The sequence below is a fragment of the Mesoplodon bidens genome (assembly GCF_964165515.1).
Source record: "Mesoplodon bidens genome assembly, chromosome: 11".
NCBI classification, from domain to species: Eukaryota; Metazoa; Chordata; class Mammalia; order Artiodactyla; family Ziphiidae; genus Mesoplodon; species Mesoplodon bidens.
The window spans coordinates 37,345,388-37,360,471 of NC_138167.1; the positions used below are offsets into that span (position 1 = coordinate 37,345,388).

The 15,084-nt window shown below is 37.2% G+C and overlaps 1 protein-coding gene across 4 annotated transcripts in view; it reads right to left on the reverse strand.

Annotated features, from left to right (window-relative positions):
• USP15 (ubiquitin specific peptidase 15) overlaps positions 1–15,084 on the reverse strand; it is a 135,962-nt gene that overhangs the window by 96,769 nt on the left and 24,109 nt on the right. For all 4 annotated transcript variants that reach the window (XR_014017052.1, XM_081249012.1, XM_081249011.1 and 1 more), the window contains exon 3: positions 10,044–10,174. Coding sequence is in view for 3 of the 4 variants with exons in the window: in XM_081249012.1 (XP_081105138.1) it covers positions 10,044–10,174 (131 nt within the window). In the remaining variant the exon portion in view is untranslated. The remainder of the gene's footprint in view (positions 1–10,043; positions 10,175–15,084) is intronic.

Sequence of the window (15,084 nt, forward strand, 5' to 3'; positions counted from 1 at the left end):
ACGGGGACTATCCAAGGCTGTGGATATGAGGAGGTGGAGATAATGGCTGTTGTCTTGGGGGCAACTATCTTAACGTATATACTAATATTGTTATACACTTTAATTTTATACATATTTTCACCCTCATAAGGAATTATTACTATTTTAAACAGCCCACCTTAACATCTATTCACAGTATGTGCTTTTGTCAGTCAACATTTTTTCCTGTGTCTCCAAGATTCCATACGGAGTAATTTTTCATTCTGAAGACTGTTTTGTATTTCCTTTAGTGCAAGTCTGCTGGTAACAAAACCTATCAATTTGTTTATCTGAAAACAGCTTTTGTCACCATTATTCTGAAGGATCATTTCCTTGGTCATAGAATTCAAGGTTAGCAGTTATTTTCTTTCAGCATGCTGAAGATACACTATTATTTTCTTGGCATTTATTTCTCTTGAGATATCACTCCTTTGTCTTACCCTTACTTTGAAGGTAATATATCTTCTTTTCTGGCTACTATCAGGAATATCTTTGTTTCTCAACAGTTTTATTGCATATGGTTTTCTTTGCATTTTTTTTTCAGCTTGGAATTCACAGCATTTCTTTAATGTGTAGCATGATACCTTTCACCATTTTCGGAAAATTCTCAGCTATTACTTCCAGTATTACTTCTACCCCATTCTGTCTTTCCTTTCCTTTGAGGAGTCCACTTAAATGTATGCTAAACTTATTCACTGTATTCCATGTGCCCATCTGCTTTTTTCTTTATTTTCCATACTTCAGTGGCTTTAAACTTTGGTCAATATATTTTCTATTGATGTTATCATTTAGTTTACACATTCTCTCCTTCTTTTTAGTCTAGCATTTCTCTCAAATACTATGTTCTTAATACTTAATATTTTCATATTATTGTTCACTTTTAGAATTATATTTGGTTCTTCTTTTCAACTATCTTATTTTTCTGAACATAACAAGCACAGGGTTTTAAGGTTTCTGTCTGATAATTCCATTATCTGGATTCCTCACGTGTCTGTTTCTATTACCTATAGTTTCTTTTGGATTTTGGTCCCATTGTACTTCCTGCTCATTTACCTGTTTTGTTTTTGTTTTAAATTGAACGCCTCATATTTTAAGTGAGACAGTTTAGTGATGATTTTAGGTCCAGGAAGATGGTTAACTTTCTTTCTACATGACAGAAGGAGCATTACCCATTCCAGATTCCTCAAGGCAATGAGAGATTAGTAAAATTCGAACCTAGGGCTTCCCTGGTGGAGCAGTGGTTGAGAGTCCACCGGCCGAGGCAGAGGACACAGATTCGTGCCCGGGTTCGGGAAGATCCCACATGTCGCAGAGCGGCTGGGCCCGTGAGCCATGGCCGCTGAGCCCGCGCGTCCGGAACCTGTGCTCCGCAACAAGAGGCTGCAACAGTGAGAGGCCTGCGTACCACAAAAAAATAAAAAAATAAAAAAAACAAGGCTGGGCTTCAGACTCTAAAAAAACAGCCTATTCTTTTAAGTAAGTTCCACTGGCGTAAGAGTCTGTTCTTTGAGTTCACTGGCATCAGAAGCATATCAAAAATGGAAATTCCCAGACTTACTGATTTAATTCTGGAGGAAGACACATTTTAATAAGTACTCTAGGTAATTTTTTTTTTTTTTTTTTTTTTGCGGTACGCGGGCCTCTCACTATTGTGGCCTCTCCCGTTGGGGAGCACAGGCCCCGGACGCGCAGGCTCAGCGGCTATGGCTCACGGGCCTAGCTACTCCGTGGCATGTGGGATCTTCCAAGACCGGGGCACGAACACGCGTCCCCTGCATCGGCAGGCAGACTCTCAACCACTGCTCCACCAGGGAAGGCCCCTCTAGGTAATTTTATACACACTAAAGTTTTTTTTTTTTTTTTTTTTTTACATCTTTATTGGAAGATAATTGCTTTATAATGGTGTGTTAGTTTCTGCTTTATAACAAAGTAAATCAGATATACATATACATATGTTCCCATAACTCTTCCCTCTTGCATCTCCCTCCCTCCCACCCTCCCTATCCCACCCCTCCAGTCGGTCACAAAGCACCGAGCTGATCTCCCTGTGCTATGCGGCTGCTTCCCAATAGCTATCTACCTTACGTTTGGTACTGTATATATGTCCATGCCACTCTCTCACTTTGTCACAGCTTACCCTTCCCCCTCCCCACATCCTCAAGTCCATTCTCTAGTAGGTCTGTGTCTTTATTCCTGTCTTACCCCTAGGTTCTTCATGACATCTTTTTTTTCCCTAAATTCCATACATATGTATTAGCATACGGTATTTGTCTTTCTCTTTCTGACTTACTTCACTCTGTAGGACAGACTCTAGGTCCATCCACACCATGATAAATAGCTCAGTTTCGTTTCTTTTTATGGCTGAGTAATATTCCATTGTATATATGTGCCACATCTTCTTTATCCATTCATCACATGATGGACACTTAGGTTGTTTCCAGCTCCTGGCTATTGTAAATAGAGCTGCAATGAACATTTTGTTACATGACTCTTTTTGAATTATGGTTTTCTCAGGGTATATGGCCAGTAGTGGGATTACTGGATCATATGGTAGTTCTATTATTAGTTTTTTAAGGAAACTCCATACTGTTCTCCATAGTGGCTGTACCAATTCACATTCCCACCAGCAGTGCAAGAGTGTTCCCTTTTCTCCACACCCTCTCCAGCATTTATTGTTGCTAGATTTCTTGATGATGGCCATTCTGACTGGTGTGAAATGATATCTCATTGTAGTTTTGATTTACATTTCTCTAATGATTAATGATGTCGAGCATTCTTTCATGTTTGTTGGCAGTCTGTATATCTTCTTTGGAGAAATGTCTATTTAGGCCTTCTGCCCATTTTTGGATTTTTTTATGCTATTGAGCTGCATAAACTGCTTATAAATTTTGGAGATTAATCCTTTGTCAGTTGCTTCATTTGCAAATATTTTTTCCCATTCTGAGGGTTGTCTTTTGGTGTTTATGGTTTCCTTTGCTGTGCAAAAGCTTTGAAGTTTCATTAGGTCCCATTTGTTTATTTTTGTTTTTATTTCCATTTCTCTAGGAGGTGGGTCAAAAAGGATCTTGCTGTGATTTATGTCACAGAGTGTTCTGCCTATGTTTTCCTCTAAGAGTTTGATAGTTTCTGGCCTTACATTTAGGTCTTTAATCCATTTTGAGCTTATTTTTGAGTATGGTGCTAGCGAGTGATCTAATCTCATACTTTTACATGTCCCTGTCCAGTTTTCCCAGCACCACTTATTGAAGAGGCTGTCCTTTCTCCACTGTACATTCCTGCCTCCTTTCTCAAAGATAAGTTGACCATATGTGCGTGGGTTTATCTCTGGGCTTTCTATCCTGTTCCACAGATCTATATTTCTATTTTTTTTGCCAGAACCATACTGTCTTGACTACTGTAGCTTTGTAGTATAGTCTGAAGTCAGGGAGCCTGATTCCTCCAGCTCCGTTTTTCGTTCTCAAGATTGCTTTGGTTATTTGGGGTCTTTTGTGCTTCCATACAGATTGTGAAATTTTTTGTTCTAGTTCTGTGAAAAATGCCAGTGGTAGTTTGATAGGGATTGCACTGAATCTGTAGATTGCTTTGGGTAGTAGAGTCATTTTCACAATATTGATTCTTCCAATCCAGGAGCATGGTATATCTCTCCATCTATTTGTATCATCTTTAATTTCTTTCATCAGTGTCTTATAATTTTCTGCATACAGGTCTTTTGTCTCCTTAAGTAGGTTTATTCCTAGATATTTTATTCTTTTTGTTGCAGCGGTAAATGGGAGTGTTTTCTTGATTTCACTTTCGATTTTTCAACATTAGTGTACAGGAATGCCAGAGATTTCTGTGCATTAATTTTGTATCCTGCTACTTTACCAAATTCATTGATTAGCTCTAGTAGTTTTCTGGTAGCATCTTTTGGATTCTCTATGTATAGTTCCATGTCATCTGCAAACAGTGACAGCTTTACTTCTTCTTTTCCGATTTGGATTCCTTTTATTTCCTTTTCTTTTCTGATTTCTGTGGATAAAACTTCCAAAACTAGGTTGAATAAGAGTGGTGAGAGTGGGCAACCTTGTCTTGTTCCTGATCTTAATGGAAATGCTTTCAGTTTTTCACCATTGAGGATGATGTTGGCTGTGGGTTTGTCATATACGGCCTTTATTATGTTGAGGAAAGTTCCCTCTAAGCCTACTTTCTGGAGGGTTTTTTTATCATAAATGGGTATTGAATTTTGTCGACAGCTTTTTCTGCATCTATTGAGATGATCAAATGGTTTTTCTCGTTCAATTTGTTAATATGGTGTATCACATTGACTGATTTGTGTATACTGAAGAATCCTTGAATTCCTGGAATAAACCCCTCTTGATCATGGTGTATGACCCGTTTAATGTGCTGTTGGATTCTGTTTGCTAGTATTTTGTTGAGGATTTTTGCATCTATGTTCATCAGTGATATTGGCCTGTAGTTTTCTTTGTGACATCCTTGTCTGGTTTTGGTATCAGGGTGGTGGTGGCCTTCTAGAATGAGTTTGGGAGTGTTCCTCCCTCTGCTATATTTTGGAAGAGTTTGAGAAGGAGAGGAGTTAGCTCTTCTCTAAACGTTTGATTGAATTTGCCTGTGAAGCCATCTGGTCCCGGGCTTTTGTTTGTTGGAAGATTTTTTATCACAGTTTCAATTTCAGTGCTTGTGATTCATCTGTTCATATTTTCTATTTCTTCCTGATTCAGTCTTGGCAGGTTGTGCATTTCTAAGAATTTATCCATTTTTTCCAGGTTGACTATTTTATTGGCATAGAGTTGCTTGTAGTAATCTCTCTCATGATCTTTTGTATTTCTGCAGTGTCAGTTGTTACTCCTCCTTTTCCATTTCTAATTCTATTGACTTGAGTGTTCTCTCTTTTTTTCCTGATGAGTCTGGCTAATGGTTTACCAATTTTGTTTATGTTCTCAAGGAACCAACTTTTAGTTTTATTGATCTTTGCTATCGTTTCCGTCATTTCTTTTTCATTTATTTCTGATCTGATATTTATGATTTCTTTCCTTCTGCTAACTTTGGGGGTTTTTTGTTCTTCTTTCTCTAAATTCTTTAGGTGCAAGGTTAGGTTGTTTATTCGAGATGTTTCCTGTTTCTTAAGGTGGGATTGTATTGCTATAAACTTCCCTCTTAGAACTGCTTTTGCTGCATCCCATAGGTTTTGGGTCGTCATGTCTCCAATGTCATTTGTTTCTAGGTATTTTTAAATTTCCTCTTTGATTTCTTCAGTGATCACTTCGTTATTAAGTAGTGTATTGTTTAGCCTCGTGTTTGTATTTTTTACAGATCTTTTCCTGTAATTGATATCTAGTCTCATAGCGTTGTGATCGGAAAAGATACTTGATACAATTTCAATTTTCTTAAATTTACCAAGGCTTGATTTGTGACCCAAGATAGGATCTATCCTGGAGAATGTTCCATGAGCACTTGAGAAAAATGTGTATTCTGTTGTTTTTGGATGGAATGTCCTATAAATATCAATTAAGTCCATCTTGTTTAATGTATCTTTTAAGGCTTGTGTTTCCTTATTTATTTTCATTTTGGATGATCTGTCCATTGGTGAAAGTGGGGTGTTAAAGTCCCCTACAATGATTGTGTTACTGTCGATTTCCCCTTTTATGGCTGTTAGTATTTAGCTTATGTACTGAGGTGCTCCTATGTTGGGTGCATAAATATTTACAATTGTTATATCTTCTTCTTGGATCGATCCCTGGATCATTATGTAGTGTCCTTCTTTGTCTCTTATAAGAGTCTTTATTTTAAAGTCTATTTTGTCTGATATGAGAATTGCTACTCCAGCTTTCTTTTGGTTTCTATTTGCATGGACTATCTTTTTCCATCCCCTCACTTTCAGTCTATATGTGTCTCTAGGTCTGAAGTGGGTCTCTTGTAGACAGCATATATATGGGTCCTGTTTTTGTATCCATTCAGCCAGTCTGTGTCTTTTGGTGGGAGCATTTAATCCATTTACATTTAAGGTAATTATCGATATGTATGTTCCTATTCCCATTTTCTTAATTGTTTTGGTTTGTTATTGTAGGTCTTTTCCTTCTCTTGTGTTTCTTGCCTAGAGAAGATCGTTTAGCATTTGTTGTAAAGCTGGTTTGGTGGTACTGAACTCTCTCAGCTTTTGCTTGTCTGTAAAGGTTTTAACTTCTCCATGAAATCTCAATGAGATCCTTGCTGGGCAGAGTAATCTTGGTTGCAGGTTTTTCTCCTTCATCACTTTCAGTATGTCCTGCCACTCCCTTCTGGCTTGCAGAGTTCCTGCTGAAAGATCAGCTGTTAACCTTATGGAGATTCCCTTGTGTGTTGTTTGTTGTTTTTCCCTTGCTGCTTTTAATATGTTTTCTTTGTATTTAATTTTTGACAGTTTGATTAATATGTGTCTTGGAGTGTTTCTCCCTGGATTTATCCTGTATGGGACTCTGTGCTTCCTGCACTTGATTAACTATTTCCTTTCCCGTATTAGGGAAGTTTTCAACTATAATCTCTTCAAATATTTCCTCAGTCCCTTTCTTTTCCTCTTTTTCTGGAACCCCTATAATTCAAATGTTGGTGCGTTTAATATTGTCCCAGAAGTCTCTGAGAGTGTCCTCAGTTCCTTTCATTCTCTTTTCTTTATTCTGCTGTGCAGCAGTTATTTCCACTATTTTATCTTCCAGGTCATTTATCTGTTCTTCTGCCTCAGTTATTCTGCTACTGATCCCATCTAGAGTATTTTTAATTTCATTTATTGTGTTGCTCATCATTGCTTGTTTCATCTTTAGTTCTTCTAGGTCCTTGTTAGATGTTTCTTCCATTTTCTGTATTTTATTTCCAAGATTTTGGGTCATCTTTACTATCATTATTCTGAATTCTTTTTCAGGTAGACCGCCTATTTCCTCTTCATTTGTTAGGTCTGGTGGGTTTTTATCTTGCTCCTTCATCTGCTGTGTGTTTCTCTGTCTTCTCATTTTGCTTATCTTACTGTGTTTGGGGTCTCCTTTTTGCAGGCTGCAGGTTCGTAGTTCCCGTTATTTCTAGTGTCTGTCCCCAGTGGCTAAAGTTGGTTCAGTGGGTTGTGTAGGCTTCCTGGTGGAGGGGATTAGTGCTTGTGTTCTGGTGGATGAGGCTGGATCTTGTCTTTCTGGTGGGCAGGTCCATGTCTGGTGGTGTGTTTTGGGGTGTCTGTGGACTTATTATGATTTTAGGCAGCCTCTCTGCTAATGGGTGGTGTTGTTTTCCTGTCTTGGTAGTTGGTTGGCATAGGGTGTCCAGCACTGTAGCTTGCTGGTCGTTGAGTGAAGCTGGGTGTTGGTGTTGAGATGGAGATCTCTGGGAGATTTTCCCCATTTGATATTACATGGAGCTGGGAGGTGTCTTGTGGACCAGTGTGCTGAAGTTGGCTCTCCCACCTCAGAGGCACAGCACTGACTGCTGGCTGCAACACCAAGAGCCTTTCATCCACACGGCTGAGAATAAAAGGGAGAAAAAGTAGAAAGAAAGGAAGAGGATAAAATGAAATAAAATAAAATAAAGTTCGGTAGGGGCTTCCCTGGTGGCGCAGTGGTTCGGAGTCCGCCTGCCGATGTGGGGGACATGGGTTCGTGCCCTGGTCCGGGAGGATCCCATGTGCCGCGGAGCGGCTGGGCCCATGAGCCATGGCCGCTGGGCCTGGGCGTCCGGAGCCTGTGCTCTGCAATGGAAGAGGCCACAGCGGTGAGAGGCCCGCATACCGCAAAAAATAAATAAATAAATAAATAAATAAATAAAGTAAGGTAAAATAAAAGAAAGTTATTAAAATAAAAAAATAATTATCAAGAATAAAATTTTTTTAAAAAGTAAAAAAAAAAGGACGGATAGAGCCCTAGGAGAAATGGTGAAAGCAAAGCTATACAGACAAAATCTCACACAGAAGCATACACATACACACTCACAAAAAGAGGAAAAAGGGGAAAAAATAATAAATCTTGCTCTCAAAGTCCACCTCCTCAATTTGGGATGATTCGTTGTCTATTCAGATATTCCACAGATGCAGGGTACATCAAGTTGATTGTGGAGATTTAATCTGCTGCTCCTGAGGCTGCTGGGAGAGATTTCTCTTTCTCTTGTTTGTTCGCACAGCTCCCGGGGTTCAGCTTTGGATTTGGCCCGGCCTCTGCGTGTAGGTCACCTGAGGGCGTCTGTTCTTTGCTCAGACAAGACGGGGTTAAATAAGCCGCTGATTCGGGGGCTCTGGCTCACTCCGGCCAGGGGGAGGGAGGGTTACGGAGTGCGGGGCAAGCCTGCGGTGGCAGAGGCTAGCGTGACGTTGCACCAGCCTGAGGTGTGCCGTGCGTTCTCCCAGGGAAGTTGTCCCTGGATCCCGAGACCCTCCCTGCAAGTGGTGGGCTGCACAGGCTCCCCGGAAGGGATGTGTGGAGAGTGACCTGTGCTCACACACAGGCTTCTTGGTGGTGGCAGCATCAGCCTTAGCATCTCATGCCCGTCTCTGGGGTCTGCACTGTTAGCCGCGGCTCGCGCCCGTCTCTGGAGCTCCTTTAAGCAGTGCTCTTAATCCCCTCTCCTCGCGCACCAGGAAACAAAGAGGGAAGAAACCACACTGAAGTTTGAAAATTATTTTACAAGTTGAGTGAATTCCAACTACCTTATTAAAAATAAATATATAGCCTCCTAACAGACTTCTTAAACTTTTTTTCTTTCTCCCTGTATGAAGTCTTCATGATTCTTTATCTTCTTTAACTTGCTTATCAGACACAGATTTCAAGAAATGCCAGTAAGCCCTCTTTCAAAAAGAAATGCCAATGGAGTTGTCAGTTGACCTGTTTACTATATTATATGATATGCTACAATTATTAAGAAAAAAAAGCATGTCATTAAGGTTGAATTAATACAGTTTTACACATTTGAAGATATTCCAGACATATTACAGATTTTCCTTTATCCCAGGAATGAAGGTCTTCTTCTACATAGTTTTACAGCTGAGTAGTTTATCCTTCAAACAGTAAAAACACTCAATTCTCCAGCAATTATAGATAAAAATGATAGGCCATTACATATATATATAAATATATATAATTTATGGGTAGCATTCCTAGTAGATATGAATCTTAACTTTGAAATGGCTATAAGAAAAGACTGAGTGAAATTAAGGAACAGAATTAAACTACACTAAACTAAATAAAAGGCACATTCACATTCTATTTAGAAAACGAAATTCAATTCTATACCTAAACCATAGATACACAAATACAAACTGTTAATATATTAACTTTGTAGCATCAGTTCCAAATAAATCCAAATATGGTTTGGTCTATCAGCGGTTTATACCCTTGTGTTACATAATTCGGCTTTTTAATCGTTTTTATGTAGAAATAAAATCAGATAAATAATTTTGCTCCATCCAAATACACTATCAAATACTTGTGTAAGGCTGACAGATCTACTTTAAGCAGTTGGTATTATTCTACTATGGTGATACTGATACTTTCATAAATGAATTTTTAGTTAACCAAAAAATAAAAAAAGTGGGTCATTTTTAATTTTTCTAGACTGTAACTGTAAAACTTAAAATAGGGATAAGAAAAATATCTGCATTTTCAAGTTTTAAGAAAATTGTATGCTGTAAAATATTTCTTCTACTTTTAGTTTCCTTATCATTTAAAAAAATTTTTTAATCAGAAAAAAAAGTCAGAGTCAGGCTACTTAAGTACGTAAACTCATGTGGCTTTCTAAAAGACCCTGCACCTCTCTACCTCTGTCCTCATTTCCTCATCTATAAAATAGGGATAATACTTACCTCAGAGAATTTTTTATGAGGATTAAACTAGTTAATAATGTATATGATGTGCTTATAACAGTGGCTAGCATATAGTAAACCCTCTATGTGTGTTAGTGTACAGTAACATTCTGATGGTCTTTTTCTCCAAGATAATTGAGGAGGCTTCATAAGTCATTGAAATTAACAAGAAAATGTGAACTAAGAAAAATATTTCTATTCAGTTATTCTTAATATGTACCTTCCGTGCTATTGGTTCCTGACCTTCCATCAATGTGTACCAGCTGACAAGTTTATTCCAGCCCTCAGTTGGCAACAGTATGTAATCCAATTCATCAATAAGATGCTCCTTAAGTGACTGGGCATCACCATCTACAAAAGGAAAAATAAACTCAATACATAAAAAGAAACAATACTACATATCTCTAAATACTTTGGTTGTACACATTAAAAATTACGTAAACTCATGGAGACTAACTCAGGTATTTAAATAATGAGTTTTGAAGAAAGCTCTGAAGAGGTTCACATCTAAGTCTACATATTCCAAAATAAACTGTTGCTTTACAAAGTTTCAATGTGTACCAGGCAACCAACAGTGTTTAAAAAAATAATTTTTCTTTCATTGGGCTCTTAAAAAAAATACTAAAGTGTAACTGTTAGCCAAAAGATCTGAATGAAGACTGTTTCCCAAATATTTTAAGTATCAGAGATCCCTCACATGGTAATAGTGATCGTTCTAGCATTAGCTGATGAAGAAAATTCAGAAGCAAATCAATAACTTTTAACAATGATGCCATAGCACATGGGCTGGGAACCATGATGGAAATCACAAAAGGGCATCTCATTACTCTATAGAGGGCCCATGATCTAGATTCCTCCACAGATCTAAAGTAGAGGTAGTTGTTCAGATATGGTTCTAATTCTATGATCCATTTTCAAAATTCCAGTTGAACTAGAAATGCAGTATAGGACAGGCCAGAGATAGATATCTATTTTAGATCAAAAAATATATTCAAGCAAATTGAGTAACTTGCCCCAAATCATTCAGAAAATTGCAGGTACTATGAAAGGTATTATTATGGAAAACCCTTTCATCTCAGTTGATTTTCAGAACAATATTATCAAGTAGATAGCTACATTTTACTTAGTAAATAGATTCAGATATTGATTAACTTGCCCAAGTTCACATACAGAAAACTGTAGAGACTGGACTCAAACATGTATCTGTTTATGCTAATATCCATTTTCTTTCCACTATAACAGACTACTTTGAAGTAAATTTAGGGGAAAAAAAAGTTTAAAAATTAAGACTTCTATGCTATTCTCCACAATAATTCAAGATTTTGAGTAAATGATTTTATTATGTAACAGAATCCAAATAGTAATTTATATCTAGTGGATAAAATAAAATGATCAATTTTTGGATCATTTTTTTAGGGGGAGAACACCCCTAAACACAGAACCCCTAATTTTTGTTACTTCTGTGTTTATTGACATAAAATTGATACAAACTGTTGCAGATTTAAGGTGTAAAATTTGATAAGTTCTGACATATCACTACAAGTGTGAAACCATCATCACCAAAACGATGAAGAGATCTATCAGTATCCCCCACCACCAAAGGTTTCCCTGTAGCCCTTTTTTGTAATCTCTTCTTGTCCATCCAGGTCTACTGTCCTGACCCCTGAAAACCACTTATCTGTATTTTGCAATTGTAGACTAATTTGCATTTTCTAAAATATTATATAAAAAATAGTATGTACTGCTTTGTTTGGCTTCATTTATGCTGCATCATTATCTTGAAATCCATCCATGTTTTTATGTATCAATAGTTCATTCCTTTTAATTGCTGAGTAGGATTTCATTATATGGATATTCTATAATTTGTTTATCCATTCAGCTGTTGATGGGCATTTTGGATTGTTTCTAATTTTCTCTACTACAAATAACAGTGTGTGGTCACTCATGTACAAGTTTTCATATGTAGAATGGTTGGTTCCTATGGTAAATGTATGTTTAGCTTTTTAAGAAATTGCAAGACTACTTCATTCCCAAAAACAGTGTATGAAAGTTCTACTTGCACCACATCCTTGTTAATACTTGGTATGGGCTCATCTTTTAAATTTTAATCATTTTAACACATGTATAGTAGGACCTCATTGTGGTTTTAATCTTCATTTTTCTAATGACAATTGATGTTGAGTATATTTACACGTGCTTTTTCTCCTTTAAATTTTAATTTATTTTTGGCTGTGTGCGGGCTTTCTCTAGTTGTGGCGAGCTGGGGCTACTCTTCATTGCAGTGTGTGGGCTTCTCATTGTGGTGGCTTCTCTTGTTGTGGAGCACGGGCTCTAGGTGTGTGGGCTTCAGTAGTTGTGGCAAACAGGCTCAGCAGTTGCAGCATGCGGGCTCTAGAGTGCAAGCTCAGTAGTTGTGGCGCACGGGTTTAGTTGCTCCGTGGCATGTGGCATCTTCCCAGACCAGGAATCAAACCCGTGTCACCTACATTGGCAGGCAGATTCTTATCCACTGTGCCACCAGGGAAGTCCCACATGTGCTTTTTGAAAACACTATCTTCTTTGGGGAGGCATCTGTTCAAACCTTTTGTCTACTTTTTCCACTGGGCTTTATGGAATTCCTTATTCTGCATATAAATATTTTATCAGCTAGGTGATTTGCAAATATTTTCTCCCACATTGTGCTTTATTGTTTCATTCTCTGAACAGTGTCATTTGAAGCATTTGTTAATGATGAAATACAAGCCATCAATTTTTTTCTTTTATCAACTGTGCTTTTTAAATTCATATTTAAGAAAACTTTGCCTAACACAATGTCACAAAATTTTTCTCCTATTTTTTTCTATAGTTTTGGTTTTTACATATAGGTCTATGGTCTGTTTTGAGTTAATTTTGTATATGGTGCCAGGTATAGATCAAAGTTCACCTGTTTCTGGCAAATAGATACTTAATGCTCAAGCAGCATTTGTTTAAAAGACTATCTTCTCTCCACTGAATTCCCCTTACAACTTTCTGTAAAATCAATTGGCCATACATGTGTGGATCTACTTCTGGATTCTCTAATCTGTTCAATTGATTCTTACCTCACACCATATACAAATACTAACTTAAAATTGATCAAAGACATAAATATAACAGCCAAAACTATAAAACTCTTAGGAAAAAACATAAGTTTTTTCTGATCTTGGATTAGGTGATGCTTTCTGACACCCAAATCACAAGCAACCAAAGGAAAAAAACAGATAAATTGGACTTCATCAAAATTAATTTGCACTTTAGAGGCACCATCAAGAAAGTAAAAGACAATCCACATGTTAGGAGACAATTTTTGGAAATCATATGTCTGATAAGGGACTAGGATTCAGAATACATAAACAACTCTTAAAACATAATAAATAGACAAATAATCCAATTAAAAAATGGGCACAGGATCTGAATAGACATTTCTCCAAAAAAGATATAAGCAGCACAGACAAGATACTTAACATCATTAATCACTAGGGAAATACAAATCAAAATAACAATAGATAATATTTCATACCCATTAGGATGGCTATAATAAACAAACAGACAATGACAAGCTTTGGCAAGATGTAGAGAAACTGGTACCCTACTTGTTGCTGGTGGGAATGTAAAATGATGCAACTATTTTGGAAAAGTCTAGCAATTCTTCAAATAGTTAAACACAGAGTTAATATATGACCTAGTAATCCCATGCCTAGGTATAGATCCATGAGAAATTAAAATATACATCTACACAAAAATTTGTACATGAATGTTCAGAGCAACATAATTCATAATAGCCAGAAAGTGAAAACAACCCAAATGTCCATCAATTGATGAATGGATAAATTAAATGTGGCATATCTCCATACAATGGAAAATTACTCATCCATAAAAAGAAATGAAGTACTGATTCATGCTACATGAAGACACTTTAAAACTTTGTGCTAAGTGAAAGAGGTCAAACGATAAGGCCACATACTGTATGATTCCATTTAGATGAAATGTCCCTAAAAGGCGAATCCATAGAGACAGGAAGTATACTAGTGATTGCCTATGGCTGGGTCTTGAGTGGGGATGGAGAGTGACTGCTCATGGATACAAAGTTTCTTTCTGGGGTGACGAAAATTTTGTGGAATTAGACGGTGGTGATGGTTGTAAAACTTTGTGAATATACCAAAAAACAGTGAATCACAGAATTTAAAAGGATGAATTCTATGGTATGTAAATTCTGTCTCATTTTTAAATGAGATAGAAAAACACCTACTAGAAATGTGATTTGGAATTGTGTTGAATCTGTAGATTGAGTGGGGGAATTTAACAATATTGAGTTTTCTGATCCACTAACATAATTTCTGTCTTTATTTAGGTTTTATTTATCTCAGCAATGTCTTATGGTTTTTAGTTTACATGCCTTGCACATGTTATCAGACTTCCCTGTATTTTATGTTTTTGGTGCCACTATAAAATGTACTTTTGAAATTTCAATTCATGTTAGTTCATTTTTAGTGTACAAAAATACAATTGGTTTTTGAATAATGATCTTGTATCCTACAGGCTAATCTCATTTATTAGTTCTAGAAGTTTTCTTTTTGTAGATTCCATTAAATTTTTTTTTTTTTTTTTTGTGGTACGCGGGCTTCTCACTGCTGTGGCCTCTCCCGTTGCGGAGCACAGGCTCCGGATGCGCAGGCTCAGTGGCCATGGCTCACGGGCCCAGCCGCTCCGCGGCATGTGGGAATCTTCCCAGACTGGAGAACGAACCCGTGTCCCCTGCATCGGCAGGCGGACTCTCAACCACTGCGCCACCAGGGAAGCCCTCCATTAAATTTTCTACATAGACATAGGTTATGTGAATAAAGGAAGATTTATTACTTCTTCCGATACAAGCTGTATGCCTTTTATCTCTTCTTCTTGCCTTATTACACTGCCTAGGCCCTTCAGTACAATCTTGGCTTGAAGGGCTGAGAGTAGACATCCTTGTTTTTTCCTGATTTTAGAGGGAGAGGACTCAGTCTTTCACTGTTGAGTATGTCTTCTGTAGGTTTTCCATAGATGTCCATTATGAGGTTGAGGAAGTTTCCTTGTATTTTACTCTTTTGTTTTATATTATATATTATCTTTGTAATATTTATTTCTCTATTTATACTTAATGTTTATTTCTATATATATCTTCTTTATTGTTGGACTTGATTTACTAAAATTTTGTTAATAACTGATGCATCTATGTTCATGAGGGATAATGGTCTCAAATTTTTTCT